The sequence below is a fragment of the Pipistrellus hanaki genome, assembly GCF_964339955.1.
Source record: "Pipistrellus hanaki genome assembly, chromosome: 21".
Lineage (NCBI taxonomy): Eukaryota > Metazoa > Chordata > Mammalia > Chiroptera > Vespertilionidae > Pipistrellus > Pipistrellus hanaki.
The window spans coordinates 3147520-3168645 of NC_140523.1; the positions used below are offsets into that span (position 1 = coordinate 3147520).

General features: G+C 47.3%; 1 protein-coding gene across 2 annotated transcripts in view; it reads left to right on the top strand.

Annotated features, from left to right (window-relative positions):
* MCTP2 (multiple C2 and transmembrane domain containing 2) overlaps positions 1 to 21126 on the top strand; it is a 108425-nt gene that overhangs the window by 56276 nt on the left and 31023 nt on the right. For both annotated transcript variants that reach the window (XM_084869096.1, XM_084869097.1), the window contains 6 exons: positions 936 to 1029; positions 4173 to 4275; positions 5193 to 5295; positions 11968 to 12069; positions 12892 to 12966; positions 16400 to 16519. In XM_084869096.1, the coding sequence (XP_084725222.1) occupies positions 936 to 1029; positions 4173 to 4275; positions 5193 to 5295; positions 11968 to 12069; positions 12892 to 12966; positions 16400 to 16519 (597 nt within the window). The remainder of the gene's footprint in view (positions 1 to 935; positions 1030 to 4172; positions 4276 to 5192; positions 5296 to 11967; positions 12070 to 12891; positions 12967 to 16399; positions 16520 to 21126) is intronic.

Here is a 21126-nt window from a genome sequence, read left to right on the forward strand (position 1 = left end):
TAAACCCAATTTTTTGGGGTTACTTTTAAGATGGAAAATGCAGATCAGAAACAGCTTTAGAAAGTTCTTAGCAACAGTACATGTTAGGTTAAGCAAATCCTAATTACTATGAAGCTTTTTTTTTTTTTAAAGATACATTTTATTGATTTTTTTTTTTTTTTACAGAGAAGGGAAAGGAATAGCAGTGAGAAACAAGCATGTTTCTGACTTTCTCTCCCTGACTCTCTGCAAAAAATCAGTAAAATAGCTTTAAAAAAAAAAAGAATAAACTGTTTTGCATCCTCACAACTATAAACCTACTTCTGCCTTACCCTGTATCAAAGTCTCAGCAAACAAAAAATTAGCATAAATGTGAATGCAAACCTGATGCCCGATGCTCCGTCTCCCATGGAATGAATGAGCTGGCGGGAGGACCAGAGAATCCCCTCCCCAGCTCCATCCCTCCCCTCCTCCCCCCGGGAATGAGCATCCACGGAGGGTCCACGCGTCATCCTCTGGCATCCCCACAGTCCGCACAAACGAGGCCAGAGTGATGGCGCCTTCCCGGGTGATCGAGAAGTTTAATTCCAGCGAGAGACGGAGAGGAGGAGGATGGATGCCGCTCCGCACACATCTTCCCCGCAGGGAGCCTGCGCCGTCACCACGGGGCCGCGTTAAAAGCCGATTGCGTGTGTGTGTGTGTGTGTGTGTGTGTGTGATGCGTGCATTTCGGAGCTGGCGTTAATTAACTCTCAGCCGCCGGGAATCTGGCTGCTGTGGGTGCCTGAGTGTCCCGTGGACGGGGATGGTGCACCGGGCGAGGTTTTCGAGCGTTGGCAGGAGACAGGGGCCGAGGTCCAGCGAGGGAGCTTGTCCCGTGGCACGAGGGGGTCGTCGGAGAGCGGTTTGCATCCGTGACCCACACGTGTGTGTGTGTGTGTGTGTGTTTTCCTCAGGGCCTGCAGAACTCCCTGAGAGACATGAAGGACATCGGGATTCTACAAGTGAAGGTTTTAAAGGCCGTGGACCTCTTAGCTGCTGACTTCTCAGGTAGGGGCCGTCTTCATTTATTTATTTTTAATATATATTATATTGATTTTTTTTTTTTACAAAGAGGAAGGGAAAGGGATAGAGAGCTAGAAACACCGATCAGCTGTCTCCTGCACACCCCCCCCCCCTCCCCCCCCCGACTCTGGGGATGTGCCTGCAACCAACGTACATGCCCTTGACCAGAATCGAACCCAGGACCTTTCGGTCTACAGGCCGATGCTCTATCCACTGAGTCAACTAACCAGGAATCCAGGATTTCAACCAGCAGGCCAGCCGGCCAACCGCCCATGTCCCCTCCCCCTGGCCAGGCTGGCTGGACCCCACCCATGCACGAATTCATGCACCGGGCCTCTAATACACACATTATTAGTTCAGTGGTTGGCAAACTCATTAGTCAACAGAGCCAAATATCAACAGTACATTTCTTTGGAGAGCCACATTTTTAAAACTTAAACTTCTTCTAATGCCACTTCTTCAAAATCGACTCGCCCAGGCCGTGGTATTCTGTGGAAGAGCCACACTCAAGGGGCCAAGGAGCTGCATGTGTCTCGAGAGCCACAGTTTGCCGAGCACGGTCCTAGTTCCTAAGTTGATGCTCAACCACTGAGCCACACCGGCCAGGCTCTCCCATTAATCATTTTAAGGCTCTGATCTGTCCCTGTCTCACTAAGAAAGACCCACCTGTTTCTCCTAAACCAATCAGTCCCCTCACAAACCTTGCTTACAATTCACCTCCACTATGAATTCCTTGTAGACTTTCATCAAACAAATTAGATTTCCATGAACTTGAGTTTGCTAGTCTTGCACCAACATTCCTTACCTCTTGGAGGGTGCAATGAGAACTGGCATAAAGCATGGTTTTGTGCTCAATGGGAAAAGCAAGACTCCCTCTAGCCGACACCTGTCCCCAGCAGTGTCCCCTCTGTCCTCTGTCACTGGCCCTCGCATGCATACGTTGTGTGTGCCTGCATCAGGCTGCTTCTGTGAAATACAGGACTCACCACAGGACAGAGGCACAGATGCGGGATGTGAGAGAGACAGGGAGAGTACACAGCCAGAGGTCAAAGGTGGGGGCACTCGGTCCACTGGCCGGGAACAGGAGGGCAGTTTTCATGGAAAAGGTGACATTTGCTAAAACACACACACACACACACACACACACACACACACACACAAACAGAGCTATTATGAGGGTCCCATAAAGGTAACGACCTGGTGGTCTGTGTACACCAGGGCCTGGTCTGGCGCCAGGCGTCCAGGGCATGCTTAATAAATATGGGTCCGATGAATGATACGACCTCTAAAACGCATTCATTACGCGCCATCCCACTCCTGGAACTCCTATAAAGGTAGAATTATTTAAATGAGAACCCTCCGCTTGCCGTTCGAGGAATGTAAATGGATTGTAAAGTGGTGTCGGACAGAGCAGAGGCGATTTGGAGCAAGGTGCTAAAACACCGTGAAACTGCTTAGTGGGAGGGGTAGGGGAGCAGGGGCGGGGGAGAGACCCTGTCAAGGTGACATGGCCTGGCTGAAGCAGAGGTCATCGGGGAACACGGGGAGCACAGAGGAAAAGCTCGGACCCCGAGCGTGTCTGTGTCTGCTCCGGACCTGCCCGGGGTGTTTCTCAGCATCCAGCGGGTTCAGGAATCTGGAGATTAATAATAATTTTTTAAAAAAATATATTTTGTTGATTTTTGTATAAAGAGGAAGGGAGAGAGATAGAGAGTTAGAAACATCAATGAGAGAGAGTCATCGATCAGCTGCCTCTTGCACACCCCCTACTGGGGATATGCCCGCAACCAAGGTACATGCCCTCGACCGGAATCGAACCTGGGACCTTTCAGTCCGCAGACCGACGCTCTACCACTGAGCCAAACCGGCTTCGGCATTAATAATAATTAATAATAAAGAGACTAGAAATATAAATTTGGAATACACAGGGAGCCAGAGGAGACTTAGCTATAGTAACCACGTGCTCCCCAATCTCCGGACCCAGGGGTCTGTATTAACACAAATTGCCCTAGAGCAAAGCAGATATACACAACAAAAGGTAAAGTTTGGTGTACCTTAGACATTGTCAGGTTGGGGGAATTGCCTTCAGCTGTTCAGCTGTTTGCCCAGCAGGGGGCAATCACACGTAGATTTTCAGGTTTGGGGAAATGCTTTCAGTTGTTCCAGTGGGGCCAGTGGTCAGCAAACTCATTAGTCCACAGAGCCAAATATCCACAGTACAAACTATTGACATTTCTTTTGAGAGCCAAATGTTTAAAACTTAAATTCTATAAGTAGGTAGATTGTTATTAACTTTAAAAATATATATATATACTTTATTGATTTTTTTACAGAGAGGAAGAGAGAGGGACAGAGAGTTAGAGACATCGATGAGAGAGAATCATTGATCAACTGCCTCCTGCACACCCCCTACTGGCGATGTGCCCGCAACCAAGGTACATGCCCATGACCAGAATGGAACCTGGAACCTTTCAGTCCGCAGGCCGATGCTCTATCCACTGAGCCAAATTGGTTAGGGCCTTTTAAAAAAAATAAATATTTTTATTGATTTCAGAGAGAGGAGAGGGAGAGAGAGAAACATCAATGATGAGAGGGAATCATGGACCATCTGCTTCCTGCACACCCCACATTAGGATCGTGGATTCGATTCCCGGTCAAGGGCACATGCCCGGGTGGCAAGCTCGATCCCCAGTTATAGGGCTTATAGGAGGCAGCCGCTCCATGATTCTCATCATCGATGTTTCTCTCTCACTCTCACTCTCTCCTTCTCCCTGCTTCGCTGAAGTCAATAAAAAAAACACGAAAACAACACCACCAAAGTGGACTCTCTCACGTGTCCGTTGAACACCTGCTCCTATGATACCTGTGTGGCCTCGGGCACACACGGCTGCCTCTGGGTTGTGTGTCGGTCCCAGCCTGTTCATGATGTCACGGTTTCAGCATTTGCAGGACTCGCGGCTCCCATGTGGCTTGCAGGGGTGGGGGGGGTGGGGGGTGGGGGAAGGGCTCTCTCTCCTCTCTGAGCCAGCACAGTTGCATCGCGAGGGAAGCACGGGGCCTCAGTTCACTGGTCTCTGTCACGTCTGAGGTCCCTGTGTCTCTGACCAATGCCCGTGTTTTCCCTCCAGGGAAGAGCGACCCTTTCTGCTTATTGGAGTTGGGCAATGACCGGCTTCAGACGCACACCATCTACAAAACCCTCAACCCCGAGTGGAACAAAGTATTCACCTTGTAAGTCCTTCAGCCTCTGGACTACCCAGGGGTATCTCTCTCTCTTTTTTTTTTAATTTTTATTTCATTGATATTTTACAGAGAGGAAGAGAGAGGGATAGAGAGCTAAAAACATCAATGAGAGAGAAACATCGATCAGCTGCCTCCTGCACACCCCCTACCGGGGATGTGCCCACTACCCAAGGTACATGCCCTTGACCGGAATCGAACCAGGGTCCTTTCAGTCCGCAGGCCGACGTTCTATCCACTGAGCCACACCGGTTTCAGCAAGGGGCATCTTTAAAAAGAAACAAATTATTGATTTCAGAGAGGAAGGGAGAGAGAGAGAGAGAGAGAGAGAGAGACAGACAGAGAGAGAGAGAGAGAGAGAGAGAGAGAGAGAGAGAGAGAGAAACATCAATGGGATGAGAGAATCATAGATCGGCTGCCTCCTCCTGCACGCCCCACAATGGGGATGGAGCCTGCAACCTCAGCATGGGCCCTGACCGGAATTGAACCCAGGACCCTCAGTTCGCAGGCCAACGCTCTGTATCCACTGAGCCACACAAGCTGGGAAGCTCCTTCGAAATCACCATCCTTTTACCCTCCTCCTTCTGTCTCCCATTCTTCCCTCTTCGTCCTGTTTCTTTAACGGTCCCACCCTGGCCTGCACGGAGACATGGAAAATGTCTCCCAGTAAGGAAGTTGGCTTTTTCTCCTATGGATGACTGAATCTCCTCTGATGGAAGGCTTGGGAATAGAGCCAGTTTGATTTAATTTTTGGAGTTTAATTAAATGGTAGTTGTATACTCTAAGGACCTGCAGACTTAATTAGTGGAACCGTGTTTTCCGATCTTCACGGAACCGACTCCACGTGTGTGTGTGTGTGTGTGTGTGTGTGTGTGTATGTATGACCCGCGGTGTGTTTCTTGTTGCAGCCCCGTTAAGGATGTCCATGATGCTTTGGAAGTGACCGTGTTTGATGAAGATGGAGACAAACCCCCGGATTTTCTTGGAAAAGTCTCCATTCCCTTGCTGTCTGTAAGTTATCTTTGTTAATACAGTTTGTAGTAGTTGTGTAGTTGTGTAGTTGTCAACTTTCTGTTTCTCTAACTGGGTCTAGAGAATACTTTATAACTCTAAGTGGAGACATCTGTTTTATTCCAGTAGTTTCAGGTCTAAATCGAAAGGAACATAATTTTCTTTTTAAAAAAATATCTTTTATTGATTTTTTTTACAGAGAGGAAGGGAGAGTGATAGAGAGTTAGAAACATGGATGAGAAATATTGATCAGCTGCCTCCTGCACACCCCCTACCGGGGATGTGCCTGCAACCAAAGTACGTGCCCTTGACCGGAATCGAACCTGGGACCCTTCAGTCCCCAGTCCGACGCTCTATCCACTGAGTCAAACCGCTTGGGGCATCTCTGTGTCAATCAAATATGATTGAATCAACCAAACCGTTTTCACCAGCCTTTTTTTTTTCTTCTTAAATATGGTTTTATTGATTTCAGAGAGGAAGGGAGTGGGAGAGAGAGAAATAGAGACATCAATAAAAAGAGAATCAATGATCGGCTTCCTCCTGCACGCCCCCTACTGGGGACGAAGCCCACGCTCAGTTATATGCCCGGACCAGGACTCGAAACCGTGACCTTGGGCAAGATGGGGCTGTTTCTATCCATTGATTGATTTCCGAATTCTTTGACCAATAAATTGGGAAAGTGATCAGCTTCTTTGAGGATCTATGGGGGCCCTTCCTGCAGCACACGCTCTCCAAGGTGAACTGGTTGTCCACCTAACCTGTAGATAAAAATGTGATTAAAAATAGGCCAAAAGGCTAAATATTTCTAACAGGAAACATGTTATTCCTTAAATCTTCCGATCGATAACATAGTAAATATGTGTTGGAAAATAGTGTGCACATTGGAGAGTTTTAAAATATTTCTAAACTAGACTCCATCTCCTAATATCTGTTTCAGTAGATTTATTTAACATTTCTATCCTTAACTAATCAATCCTAATTCTAATCCAGAAAATCTGGCTGGATTTTTTCTCATTTATCTAGGTCATTCTTTTTCATTTAAACACTCAAGGCCCCGTGCATGAAATTCGTGCAGTGGGCTCAGCCCTGGCCCGGCCCTCCCAGCCCCAGCTTCCTCCGGAAGGTCACCCCGAAGGACGTCCAGAAGGTCGTTCGGCTGTTCGGTCTAATTAGCATATTAGCTCTTTGTTATATAGAATATGTTTACCCTCTCAGAATTATCTCATGGGCCAACCTAGGAAGGCTAGGAAAATCGGGTTTCCTTAAAGTAAGAAGAGCTTCTCTTTATTATTATTTCCTAATGTCTGCGGCGGCGGCGTGATGAGGCCCTACATTTCGAAACAAATTCTCATTCTCGGTGCAATCCACGCCAACATGCGCATCTGCAATCAGACGCTCGCCTCGCGCAGCCCTCGGCTCTCTCTGCGAAGCCACGTGCACAGTCGCCCGCTTGCTGCACCAGCAACAGCTTCACTTAATTAGTTTTATGGGACAAATTTCCCGTAATTGCTCCTACCCAATAAACGTCCACGCCAGTCTCCATTTGCATTTCCAATCGAGTATTTGCCCGAATTGCACCTGGGATGAGATTTGCTCATTCTAATGGACACGTTTACGCCATCATTTTGTTGTGTGGGGAATGCTGAAATCTGGGCCATTAAAATAAACAATGTTGATCTTTTACTTGGTGCTAATATTTGTATATGGAAAACCAGATTTAGAAAAATACTAAAAGGAGTCTCAAGGCAGGGCTAACGTGGTGATTTTTTTAACACAAATGTTCAGTTCACCTCTTTGCCTAATTTCGGTTCAAGACGTCATTGAAATACATAAAGGAAGACAACAATAAGGCAAATTTCCTGATTGGCCCTGGAAACTATATATTTTATTGATTACAGAGAGGAAGGGATAGGCAAAGAGAGAGAGAGAAACATCAATGATGAGAAAGAATCATGGATCGGCTGCCTCCTGTACGCCCCTTACTGGGGATCAAGCCGGCAACCTGGGCATGTGCCCTGATCTGGAATCGAATCGTGACCTCCTGGTTCATAGCTTGGTGCTCTACCACTGAGCCATGCCAGCCAGGCTGCAGTCTCTCTTTTTTTTTTTTCTAGCAAGTTCTCAGACGCATTTTGGGAGTACCACAGGGATTGTTCTCCAACTTTAGAGACTAAACAGTGAATTTAATTAATGCATGTGTCTGCATACATGCATGTAAATATATAAAATACTCTGTGCACATTGCCATTTAACATGTTCATGAATTGATCATGTTGTGGCTCTCAGATGCCTCAATAGATTAAAAAAAAAGATAGAGACTTCATAGTGATCACAACACTAGGAAAATAGGAATTAATAACAAAAGTGAGACAACTATCAAAACAGTTGTGGGGAGGGGGGGAAATCCCATGTAGCTAATGTAGATACCAAAACTACAGCTCTAGAAAGGAACAATGCAATAATATACTTATAAACTGTGGAGAATTACCTCTGGAAAGGAAAGAAGACTTAGTAATTCCACGAGAAATCTAAAGGTTATCTAGGACTGTTCACTTTGTGATAACACACCAAACTTTCCAAGAAATATGTATGTGTAGGTATCCAGGTTATATTTCAGTGAAATGATGAATGAAAGTACAGTCCTTCTAATTTCAGATTTCATTCAAAGCAGTTTAAAAAAATAACCTGATTGCATTATGTCGCACTTGGAAATTAATGTTTTCTCCTTGAAAAAAAATTTTAAAAAACCCACACCCACACAGAACCATGGAGAAGAGCCAAAAGTATTATTCAGAGGAAATTCTTAACTTGAATGTTTTCATAATTAAACAACAAAGGTTGAAAACCATTTAAGCATCTCGACAAAAGGAAATAAAACTAAGGACAGTCAAAAGCAATTAATGAACATTAAAAAATGAGCAACATGGAAAATACGTACATGGTGTACTTGATAATGCCAAGTACTACTTCTGTAAAATGTAATTCAACAGGCAAACCATTTATAAGGCTAGGACAGGGTAAGCTGTCACCTTAGTTTGAGTACATTAAATTATTAAATTCATTTGAGTAGTCAGATTAACACCTATAGAATGATTTTTTTTCACTAGGAGTGATCACTACATGTAGGAAAAAACTCTCGCCCAGCTGGTGTGGCTCAGTGGTTGAGCGTGGACCTAGGAACCAGGAGGTCACGGTTCGATTCCCGGTCAGCCACAGGCCCGGGTTGCAGGCTCAATCCCCAGAGCGGGGCATGCAGGAGGCAGCCGATCCATGATTCTCTCTCATCACTGATGTTACTAAATCCCTCCCTCTTCCTATCCCTTCCATTCTGAAATCAATACAAATATATTTAAATTTTAAAAAATAAAAGGACTCTCAAACACTGTTGGCGGGAGCATGCCTTGGAACAAGGTGCTTGTAGAAGGCACCTTGATAAAATGGATTACAAATTTAACACACACGTATCTCCGAGCATTTGTATTCTGGGTATCTGTCGTAGAGCCGCATCTGAGACTCCAGGAGATGGAATTACGCCTGGCCACACAGATGCTAAATGCCAGGCGTGGGAATTGAATCTGAGTCTGTCTGGTCTCCCAGTCCTGCCTCGGGGCACCGTTAATAAACGCGGGAGGGAACATGTTCGGTCTCATTAGGTATAAGAAAGAGTACATATTAAAACAACCTGAGGCCTTTTTATCCCTCCGAAATTGCTGTGTATTAAATAAAAATGCCCGGCGTGGAGAGGAAATGGGTGGTCTGATTCACAGAAGCTTTTCTGAGGGAAAAGCCATCAAATAGATGTATCTGATGAGTCAGCAGTTCCACCTCTAGAAAAGGTTCTTTAGCTTCCTAGGCTTTAAAATGTGAATTTAGAAAGCGTATATATCTCAGAGGTGGCTGTGAAATAATCAGGAAAAACAGGGACACGTACACAGAAATGGCTTGTGAATGACACCTCGTGTTTAGTCTTAGGTTAATGTATGTATTTCCACTCTTTTCATCTTTTGAATTTAAAAAAATATATGGGAGACCTGACCAGTTTGGCTCAGTGGATAGAGCAGCGGCCTGTGGACTGAAGGGTCCCAGGTTCGATTCAGGTCAAGGGCATGTACCTTGGTTGCGGGCACATCCCCTGTTAGGGGGCGGGGCGTGCAGATGCAGCTGATCGATGTTTCTAACTCTCCCATCAATGTTTCTAACTCTCTCTTCCTCTCCTCCCTTCCTCTCTGTAATAAAATCAATAAAATATATTTTAAAGAATATATGGGAAACATCCCATATATTCCATATATGGAATAATAGGTTATTACTTTAGTGTTTAATTATAATAGTCAATATTTCAGTATATGGATCTATTCCTAAATCAAACCTATTCCACATACAGAGTAGCGTATTTGGTCTTTACCCCAAAGGTTTCCCTTGTGACAGACAGCCAGAAAAAGTGGAATCAATAGAAAAATTCATAAAGGGTGGGTTATTTATATTTTGAATACTAGCTAGTCATTTATAGAGATGAGGCAGATCCATATTCTACTACAAACTTTTCAGTCTGAATCCTATGGGTAGGTACAAAAATGAAGATGCAAAGTACATTCAGTTTATGAATGTCAAGTCTCAATAACAACGTAGGAGGGATCTATGCCAAATTTCTGGTATTTTTGGAAGTCCAGAATTTAATTTTTTTCTGTTAATTTTCAAACTTTAAAAAAAAGAAATGTCTCAATGTGTAATTTATGTATTTTAAGGAAATATATTCAAGTGCCAAACAGGAATAGCCTTCATCCTATCTCGGGCCTCTTAACGACTGTGAAATTGCTGCGTATTAAATAAAAATGCCCAGCGTTACAAGGAAACGGACCGTCTGATTACTTGAATGACCCTGGGCGGATTCTGTGTTTTGCTGACACAATACTAGGACATTGACAAAGAGGAAAAGATCATTTACCAAATTAAAAAACATGCACACACACCAAAAAAAAAAAAAAAATCTCTTACTATAAAATATTTCTTTTTATACTGCTACCTCTTGTTCTTCTGTTTGACCTTCCCTGACCCTTAAGAAATGATGGAAATTTTAAGATAACGGGGTACAATGCCTGTGGCCCGGAGCAGAGCTCCCCTGGACGCGAGTCAGCTTGGCAAAGGGTCACGCTGCTTTTGTATTTTATCTCTTTCAACTTTAACACCCACAATTTATTAAGTGAGACCGTGGACACAAGAGGAAGCTCCGGATCCTGTTTGGAACCCGTTTCGGAAGGAAACCCGGTCTTTATGGGGCACCCCCTCCCTCCCCGCCACTGGCCAGGAAAAGCCATCTTTCTGTTGAAGACCTATTCAATCTGGAGAGGTGGGGTGACTTAGGGAAGGAAGGTGACCTCTCCTTTGTAAAGAGAATGGCTCTGCTTGCCGCCCTGACCGAACTCGGCTCATTTCCACCTCTGTTTATGAGAACCCTTGTGGGCGAGCACTTGGAGTGACAGCAATAATCATTTAAAATATGACTTGGCGTGGCTCAGTGGTGGAGCATCGACCTATGAACCAGGAGGTCACAGTTCCATTCCCGGTCAGGGCACCTGCCTGTGTTGCGGGCTCCATCCCCAGTAGGGGGCGTCCAGGAGGCAGCCGATCCATGATTCTCTCTCATCATTTTCCCTCCTGTGGACACCTTTTATGCCCGTGACGCACTGGTCAAAACTAAACAACAACAACAAAAGCGAAAACACCACAAAACCCGACCTCACACACTTCTGTTCACCTGTGGCCTTTATTCCTTTATGGCAGGGGTCCTCAAACTTTTTAAAGTGGGGGCCAGATCACGGTCCCTCAGAGAGCTGGAGGGCTGGACTATATGAACTACTAATTCCTACTGTAACACCTCGGCTGCGCTCACTGCTCAAAAAACCTGGCGGGCCGGATCAGACTCCTCTGCGGGCCGCATGTGGCCCGTGGGCCGTAGTTTGAAGACCCCTGCTTTATGGGAATGCCACCAGCTTTTCCACTGATGTCCTTTTTCTGTTCCAGGATCCAGCCCGGGGTACCTGCCATGCTTGGCATGTAGTGTTCTTATCTCTGAAGTCTTCTGATTTGTGACCGATTCTAAGCGTTTCCTTTTCCCTATGACCTTGGCCAGCTGGAGGAATCCTGGCCAGGGATTTTGTAGAGGATTTATCTTGTTTTAATAAATAGACATGTATGCTGAAACCGGTGTGGCTCAGTGGATAGAGCGTCGGCCTGCGGACTGAAAGGTCCCAGGTTCCATTCCGGTCAAGGGCATGTAGCTTGGTTGCGGGCACGTCCCCAGTAGGGGGTGTGCAAGAGGCAGCTGATGGATAATTCTCTCTCATCGATGTTTTTAACTCTCTATCCCTCTCTCTTCCTCTCTGTAAAAAATCAATAAAATATATTTTTAAAAAAATAAATATATAGACATGTAGAACCTCTTAGATTTTTAAAAGCCCATGTAGACGCCTTAATAATCCAGATCACTAATTTTCCATGTAGATTATCAGTAATTGTTACTTTAGCTGGGAGAGCACTCTAGAGTGAACAGTTGATTTAAGGTGATTTCAATATTTGCCTAGTAGGCGTTTCATCTCTGTGTGTGCATCTCTGTGGGTTTGTTTAGTGTAAGCCCCAGGAAACATTTGTGTGTTTTTCTCTTGCTTATGGCAGATTCGAGATGGACAAACGAATTGCTACGTGTTGAAGAACAAAGATTTAGAAGTTGCTTTTAAAGGAGTCATTTACCTGGAGATGGAACTCATCTATAATGCGGTGAGTCTCACTGGCCTCACTGGGCCATACCTGCCGGTTTTTCTGTACCTAACACGACAGGTGGTCAGCCTAGAGAGATTCCGGTCCGTGTGAAATGTTTTAGGATATTTGCACAGAGGGAGACTGAAGGGGAGAGGGAGAGGGAAAGGGAGAGGCAGAGGGAGAGGGAGAGGGAGAGGGAGAGGGGAGAGAGAGAGAGAGAGAGAGAGAGAGAGAGAGAGAGAGAGAGAGAGAGAGAGAGAGAGAGAGAGAGAGAGAGAGAGAGAGAGAGAGAGAGAGAGAGAGAGAGAACAGTGTTTTAAAGCTCAACCATTGCCTGGCCAGTGTGGCTCAGTGGTTGATCGTCCACCTATGAACCAAGAGGTCACAGGCACAGGCCCGGGTTGCGGGCTCCATCCCCAGTAGGGGGCGTGCAGGAGGCAACCAATCAGTGATTCTCTCTCATCATTGATGTTTCTCTCTCTCCCCCCCTCCCTTCCTCTTTGAAATCAACAAAAATATATTTAAAACAAACAACAATAACAAAAAAACCATTCAACCATCAAATCCATGCTGGACACTCCATGTTTCAGCTGGTATTAATTCTGGTTTTCCAGATCACTGAGAGGAAATGAGATTTTTTCTGTGCAAAATAGGTCTTATAATCCAGAAGCTCCATTCGCATGCTTCTGATTATTGACTACACACACACACACACACACACACACACACATACACCCTTCTCTGCTCCTCACCAGGCCTTAGGGGTAACACAGAAATGCAATCTACAGAAACGCTCCCCCCCCCTTTTTTTTTTCTTTTTTAACAATGGTGTCTTCCTAGGTCAAAGCCAGCATCAGGACCTTCACGCCCAGGGAGAAGCGCTTTGTCGAAGACAGCCGCAAGCTGTCCAAAAAGGTGGGTCTCTGTGCGGAGCTGGCTTGTGGGTTCACTCAACATCCGGGGCCTGCAGTCCTGGCTGTCAGTATTTGCTTGCACCCCTCCTTCCCCTCTCCCTCCTCTTTCTCCTCCTCCTCCTGTTGTTGTTGTTGTTCTTCTCTTCTTCTTTTTCCCCCTCCTCTTTCTCCTCCTTCTCCTTCCTCTCCTCTTCCTCCTTTTCTTTTCTTCCTTCCCTCTCTACCTCTACCTCTACCTCTATCTCTATCTCTATCTCTATCTCTATCTCTATCTCTATCTCTATCTCTATCTCTATCTCTATCTCTCTCTACTTCTATCTATATCTCTACCTCTACCTCTACCTCTACCTCTACCTCTACCTCTACCTCTATCTCTATCTCTATCTCTATCTCTATCTCTATCTCTATCTCTATCTCTACTTCTACCACTATCTCTACCTCTATCTCTTTCTCTACCTCCACCTTTACCTCCACCTCTACCTCTACCTCTACCTCTACCTCTATCTCTATCTCTATCTCTATCTCTATCTCTATCTCTATCTCTACTTCTACCACTATCTCTACCTCTTTCTCTTTCTCCACCTCTATCTCTACCTCTATCTCTATCTCTATCTCTATCTCTATCTCTATCTCTATCTCTATCTCTATCTCTATTCTATCTCTTCTATCATTCTCAGTCCCCACCTCTCCACTCCTTTCCCCTTTTCCCCCCAAAACAAGGACTTCATCAGCCCAATAAGAAGGGAAAGACCCAGCTCACATCTCTTGGATGATAGAAGGTGTCAGCCCTCCGTGAACCCCGAGTCGTCCTATGAGCAGAGTCCCTAGCCTCCAGCCCCCGTGAGCGTTCTCCAGGTCTCCGTGTCCTGCCCTCTTTCCTTTCATCACAGCCATGTCTGTCTCTGTCCTTCAGCGTCTCAGGGCGGGATTCTGGCCTTTTCCATTCATAAAGAAATTAGCTTAGTGTAGGGGTGTCGAACTCAATCAGAGAAGGGGCCAAAATCTAAAATCCAGCCTAAATCGCGGGCCGAATGGTTTACTGAACAGTCATAAACTGACAATGTCATAAACTGACAGCGGAGTGCAGTGATGACAGCGCGGTGCGGGCCACATTGCAAGGCCTGGCGGGCTGGATTTGGCCCGCGGGCCTTGTGTTTGACACATGTGGCTTAGTGCATCTTTAGAGCTGTGTAGCCTGGGACTGCCACAGCCTCCCCTACCACCTTCGTATTGTCTGAATTCGTCGGGTTGCTGCCACTTCACCTCCTTCTGAATGGCCTCTCTCTCTCCCTCTCTCTCTCTCTCTCTCTCTCTCTCTCTCTCTCTCTCTCTCTCTCTCTCTCTCTGTTGCCCTGAATTCTTCTGTCCTCGTTTCAACCCAAGGTGAGGGCCTGAGCCCCATGGGGGCGGCCACACCTTCTTTGTCCAGCTGACTTTTCCACTTATCTGCAGGCCCCTCCCCGTCCTGTCCAGCATTCGGGATGTCACTCCGTCCCTATTGTCCCTCTCCGGCTGTGGAACAAAGAACAGAGTGTCCCCTTTTCCGAGTATTTATTACTTCCACCCCTTCCTGTGGCTGTGCAGCTGCGGGTGACAGAAAGCCGCACCACAGAAAGGGCGTCTTATCGTCCTTCTGTTTCCCATGAACCCCTGGGCCCCGTGGGGAGAGGCCGGAGCCCTCTGGCGAGGGGGCCGTCCCTGCGTTTGGCTCCTGCCTGCAACAACACGGGCTGTCATGTTGGCTTTAGCGTAATTGGAGCCGGCCTCTTTCTTATTTTCTTATTTTTATTAGCAGCAGCATTGCACTTCTTGGCTCTGTTCACTTGAAAGTTAAAACCCGAGGTGAGGTAGGTGGGGCGGCTGCTTCTGCAAACAAACAAAGCAATCTGCCTACCCCTGGGAGAAGAGAAGTTTCCTTTGCCAAACAGACCCCCACGTGGTGGGGTGGCTCCGGGGCTGTGAGGGCACCCGGGGGTGCGGTGGGTGGGGTGGGGCTGGGATCCTGGGGTCCTGGGGTATGTGAGGGTCCTCCCTCTCACCACTAGGTGTCCCCTCGTTCTCATAAAGTCGAAACATGTGCTTCTGAGGCAAATACGTAAAAGCACTTAGTAGCTATGTGGCAAGCACTCCGAGTGCATTAATTCTGTCCACCGTCAGGATTGGTGCATTGCCTCAGAGAGAGGTCAAGGAACTGACTCAAGGTCACAGGCTAGCAGCCGGGAGATGGGAAAACGGCCTTCCTTTGCCAGAACTAGCCTTTCCTGTAGGTTTTTATAAAAATGGATTTCCGAGAGGAAGGGAGGGAGAGAGAGAGAGAAACATCAATGATGAGAGAGAATCATGGATCGGCTGCCTCCTGCACGTCCCCTGGGTGGGGGCGGATCTAGCCCACAACCAGGGCATGTGCCCTTGGTGGGAATCAAACCTGGGGCCCTTAAGTCTGCAGGCCGATGCTCTATCCACTGAGCGACACCAGCTAGGGCTCCTATAGACTTTTTCCTCTGGACTTGATTAGTTAAAACACTTGAACATTCCTGCTATAAATTGTCCATTTCCTTCTAAGCTAAACAGGTAGCCACTTGTTCCCATTCTTGGTCTTTCTGTGTGTCTGTCTGTCTGTCTCTCTCTCTCTCTCTCTCTCTCTCTCTCTCACACACACACACACACCCCCACCCCCACACACACACCCAGATGCCTGGCTTCAGTCCTTTTTCCCCAGCTCACTTGTGTGATGAACACAATTCAAACAGCTCCCCCTCTATGAAAGGAGCCATCAGATGCATTGCATTCTCCTTTCCTCCTCGGATGGCCGGACTTTAAGAAGAATTTTGGAAGGAGCACGAGGCCTTTCCCTCCCTGTTTTTTATTTTTTTTTTATTTTTAAAATTATTTATTTAAAAAAAATATTTTACTGATTTTTTTACAGAGAGAAAGGGAGAGGGATAGAGAGTTAGAAATGTTGATGAGAGAGAGAAACATCGATCAGCTGCCTCCTGCACACCCCCTACTGGGGATGTGCCCGCAACCAAGCTACATGCCCTTGACCGGAATCGAACCCGGGACCCTTCAGTCCACAGGCCAACGCTCTATCCACCGAGCCAAACCGGTTTTGGCTCCCTGGTTTTTAATTTGGCAGCAACACAGAATACAGGGGAGAGACAGCCAGGCTGCCTGATCTCCACCGAGTGTGTGGAGCAGGGGTCCTCAAACTTTTTAAAGTGGGGGCCAGATCACGGTCCCTCAGAGAGCTGGAGGGCCGGACTATATGAACTACTAATTCCTACTGTAACACCTCGGCTGCGCTCACTGCCCAAAAAACCTGGCGGGCCGGATCAGACTCCTCTGCGGGCCGCATGTGGCCCGCGGGCCGTAGTTTGAAGACCCCTGGTGGGGCATTCAAACCTCCCTCTCTGCTTCCCGTGTCTCCTGACCAGATCCTGTCCAGAGACGTGGACCGGGTGCGCAGGCTCACCGTGGCGACATGGAATTCGCTCCAGTTCCTCAGGAGCTGCTTCGAGTGGGAGTCCGCGCCGAGGAGCGCCGCGGCGTTTGTGGTGAGCGGACACCCCCCCCCCCCCCCCCCCCCCCCCCGCGCAGGCTCGCGGGGCTGGTTTCCGGGGCCCGAATTCCCACGCACCGCACGGGCTTCCTGTGACCGACACGAAGCAGAATGCAGCACAGTCAACCCCGCTGCCGTTGACACTTGTAAGGAAACTTGAAACCGGAAACGGGCCCTGGCCGGTGTGGTTCAGTGGATAGAGCGCCGGCCTGCAGACCGAAAGGTCCCCCGGGTTTGGTTCCTGTCAAGGGCACGTGCCTCGGTTGCAGGCTCCTCCCCAGCCCGGGTCCTGGTCAGGGCCCATATAGGAGGCAACCAATTGATATGTTTCTGTCACGTCCATGCTTCTCTCTGTATTTCCTAAGTCACGACAGGGCCTGATATGACATGGGCTATGTCCTGATCATGGTCCTTCTTTCTCCTGTTTTCTTTTTCTTTCTGGAAAAAAAAAAGAAAAAAAAGAAATATTTTTATTGATTTCAGAGAGGAAGTGAGAGGGAGAGAGAAACATCAGTGATGAGAGAGAATCATGACTCGGCTGTTCTTGCACGCCCCCTCCTGGGGAGTGAGCCTGCAACCCCAGGTATGCATCCTGAAGGAGAATTTAACCTTGACCTTCTGGTTCCTAGGTTGGTGCTCAATCACTGAGCCGTCCGGGCTACAGTCCGGGCTACAGTCTTGTTTTCTATGTTAATGCTCTCTTGGCCTGTGGACTGAAGGATCCCCTTTGGTCCCAAGTTCAATTCCGGTCAAGGGCACATGTCTGTGTCTTGGGCTCCATTCCCACTAGGGCCATGCAGGAGGCGGCCGATTCATAATTCCCTCTCATCATGGATGTTTCTCTCTCCATCCTTTTCCCTTCCTCTCTGAAATCAATATATAAATATATATATATATATATATATTTTAAATTAGCCCTTGGGTTCCAGGTCACTCCAACCTTTATGATTTCCACTTAGGGAACAAGTGATCAGCTCTTTAAGAGGCTCTGTCCTCAGTGGACAACAGTTTGTTCCGTCCAGTGAATTCCAGTGTTTTGAGGGTCTGTGACGTAGAGGGTCTGTGATGGCTACAGCCTTGACCCTCCATAAACTTGAACTTGGGCCTGATGCTGGTAAAACGATTGGCCTTACACACATGCATAAGGCTTGTAGTAGTCCTTATCGCTCTTGGCCTTGGCATTGACTTCTCCACTCTTCCTTCTCTCTCAAGGTCTCCTCGGCGGGGGGCTTCACGTGTTGGGCTTCTCTTCATCCTCTCCCCCTCCACTTCCTCCCCGAATTCCCTTCAAAACGCCCCATGGAATGTTCTGGGCAAAAAAAAAAAAAAAAGGAAAAAGTCAACAAATGTGGTGGCTTCTTCCAGTGGGCATCCCAGCCAGCCTCTGGGAGGAGGAGGAGGAGGAGGAGGAGGAGGAGGAGGAGGAGGAGGAGGAGGAGGAGGAGTGGGGTGGGGGAGCGGTTCCTCTTTCTAGAGCTTTGTTTCTGGCTCTGGGATTTTTAGAAAAACAGCCCTGCTCCCCCGGGGTCACGTGGGAGAGTGACAGCCGTGATTAATGGGCTGCGGGGCCGATCTGAGGAAAGATTACACCGCGGAGGGGGGCCAGGTTGTCTCGTGGGGGGACTCTGATTGGGAAACAGGGCTTGGACAGAGGGTGCCCGGCCTGTGCCCCCTGCCGGGCCATTCCCTGGGCAGGTGCAGGCTGCCAGGTCACCCTCAAATCTCGGGGGCCCCAGTGACAGAAGATAAAGAGGTGCTCAGACTGTGATTTTGCAAGGGTCCCTGGGTTCGTGAGACTGGGGGAGGGGGGGCGGATAGTAGCAAAGAGAGTAGAAACGTTATTGAAAAAGCAGAGAGTCAGGTAGGAAGGATGCAGGCATAGCCTCTCTCTCTGGGCCGTGCTGAAGGAACTGGAGTGGAAAGTGCAGACAGGGGTCTTCAAACTACGGCCCGCGGGCCACATGCGGCCCGCAGAGGAGTCTGATCCTGCCCGCCAGGTTTTTTGGGCAGTGAGCGCAGCCGAGGTGTTACAGTAGGAATTAGTAGTTCATATAGTCCGGCCCTCCAGCTCTCTGAGGGACCGTGATCTGGCCCCCACTTTAAAAAGTTTGAGGACCCCTGGCAGAGAGGAAGGGAGAGAGAGAGAGAGAGAGAGTCTAAACACATCAATGACAAGAGAATCATTGGCCGGCTGCCTCCTGCACGCCCCCTACTGGGGATCGAGGCCACCAGCCAGGCACGTGCCCTGACCGGGAATGGAACCGTGACCTCCTGGTTCATAGGCTGATGCTTAACCACTGAGCCACACCGGCCGGGCTGGAGGCCTTTCTACATCAGACATGGGGCTGCGGGATGTAAGGGTCCCCTGCACAGGTGTGAAGAGGACCATTTGGGTGACAGGGACTGGGAGTCGCACTAGCCCCACACGCTGAGGACAAAGGGGTAGGGGTTTGGTTCTGCCTTCTGTCTTGTCAGATCATGTGAAAAGAGCCTGTTCACATCCCGTTCATGTCTCTGTTTTCACACGATACAAAGCAAGCATGTTACAGGATCATGTTTAGTGTATTCTGGCTGTTAATTTCCAAGACACTATGAAAGCAAGCCATCCGTCTTCTGGATTCCTTTGGATGTGTGTATGAATATATCATCTCTCCATGAGAGCAGGGATTCAAGAACAGCAGCTTGTTCAGACCTCGTCCACGTGGTCAGAAGTAGATGGGCCGCTGAAACCGGTGTGGCTCAGTGGATAGAGCGTCTGCCTGCGGACTGAAGGGTCCCAGGTTCGATTCCGGTCAAGGGCATGTACCTTGGTTGAGGGCACATCCCCGGTAGGGGGTGTGCAGGAGGCAGCTGGTCGATGTTTCTCTCTCATTGATGTTTCTAGCTCTCTATCCCTCTCCCTTCCTCTCTGTGAAAAATCAATAAAATATATTTTTTTAAAAAGTGGATGGGCCGACATGAAATAATTTTTATCTTGTTGGATCATCCAAGCATAAACCTCCCCTACCATAATATATCCTATCCACAGATACATTAGGATTGTATTCCCAATAGTAAGCAAAGAAAGTTCTCTTTAATTCACTGATTTCTACAAGTGTGAATCTTGCTTGTGTGCTGTTGAATTCGTTGTTATTGTAAGACATAAAATTTGTGTTTTTTTTAGCTTGGCCAGAGCAATTCCAAATCACGCTTCTACTGGCTCAGATATTATTGTTAGAGCGATTATGGGAAATCTTGCTCATTAGGTTTGTTACGTCTTTCTCTTTCCTCTACGTTTTCTAGGTATTTTTATGTTCTTGTCTGAGCTTTTTTGGTTTGGAACACATGTGTCAAACACAAGGCCCGCGGGCCAAATCCAGCCCGCCAGGCCTTGCAATGTGGCCCGCACCGCGCTGTCATCACTGCACTCCGCTGTCAGTTTATGACATTGTCAGATTATGACTGTTCAGTAAACCATTCGGCCCGCGATTTCGGCTGGATTTTAGATTTTGGCCCCTTCTCTGATTGAGTTCGACACCCCTAGTTTGGAATAATATGTAGAGATGAATTTTTCTCAAAAGGTAATGTTACATGGTGACATGGGCATTATGGAACCAATGATATCAGTGGGTGTTTTTGGTTTGGTTTGGTTTTCTATTGGGTACTTAGATTTCTCACACCCCAATATTATATGTTAAAAGACCCAAAGAAATATAGCATACATGCATTAATTTTTTCATAGGATGATACAGCCTTTATTTGACAGATGGCATCCTCAGAAGGTTATTGAAAATAGCAAAGGTCCGCCCTAACCGGTGTGGCTCAGTGAATAGAGCGTCGGCCTGCGGATTGAAAGATCTCAGGTTCGATTCCGGTCAAGGGCATGTACCTTGGTTGTGGGCACATCCCCAGGAGGAGGTGTGCAGGAGGCAGCTGATCATTGTTTCTCTCCCATCGATGTTTCTAACTCTCTATCCTTCTCCATTTCTCTCAGTAAAAAAAAAATCAATAAAAATAAAAAATAAAAACCAGCAAATGTCCCCAAATGCTGCAGAAAAGGGCTGAGTTTGTATCGTTTGTTTTTCTGCCCGTCCTGCAGGCACCACACCCATCGCCGCCAGGGAGGCAAGTCTGCGGGGCATTGATAGATTCCTTGTTTTATTAAATTTTTTTTCTCGGCCGTTTGATGTTGAGAAGTAATCTAAATCGACCATATATCAATGGGCATCTTCATAAGCGGTGCCTCTCACATGTGTGGCGTTGCCCTGCGTTTTTTTGAGGGCAGAAAAATGAAGAGCGTATTCTTCAGCGTTGACAGGGCCTGCAATATGATGCTTAATTTAAAGCATCAATCACACCCCTCCCCCACTCACCCCAATAAGGTTAAACATTACAATTCTCCACTTTCTCAGTGATATCCCATAGTTAGCATATACAGAAATCTCCATGTGGAGGGATCCCAGGATTTTGAGACATGATCCATATTAAACGTAGCCCTAGATCAGGGGTCCTCAAACTTTTTAAAGTGGGGGCCAGATCACGGTCCCTCAGAGAGCTGGAGGGCCGGACTATATGAACTACTAATTCCTACTGTAACACCTCTGCTGCGCTCACTGCCCAAAA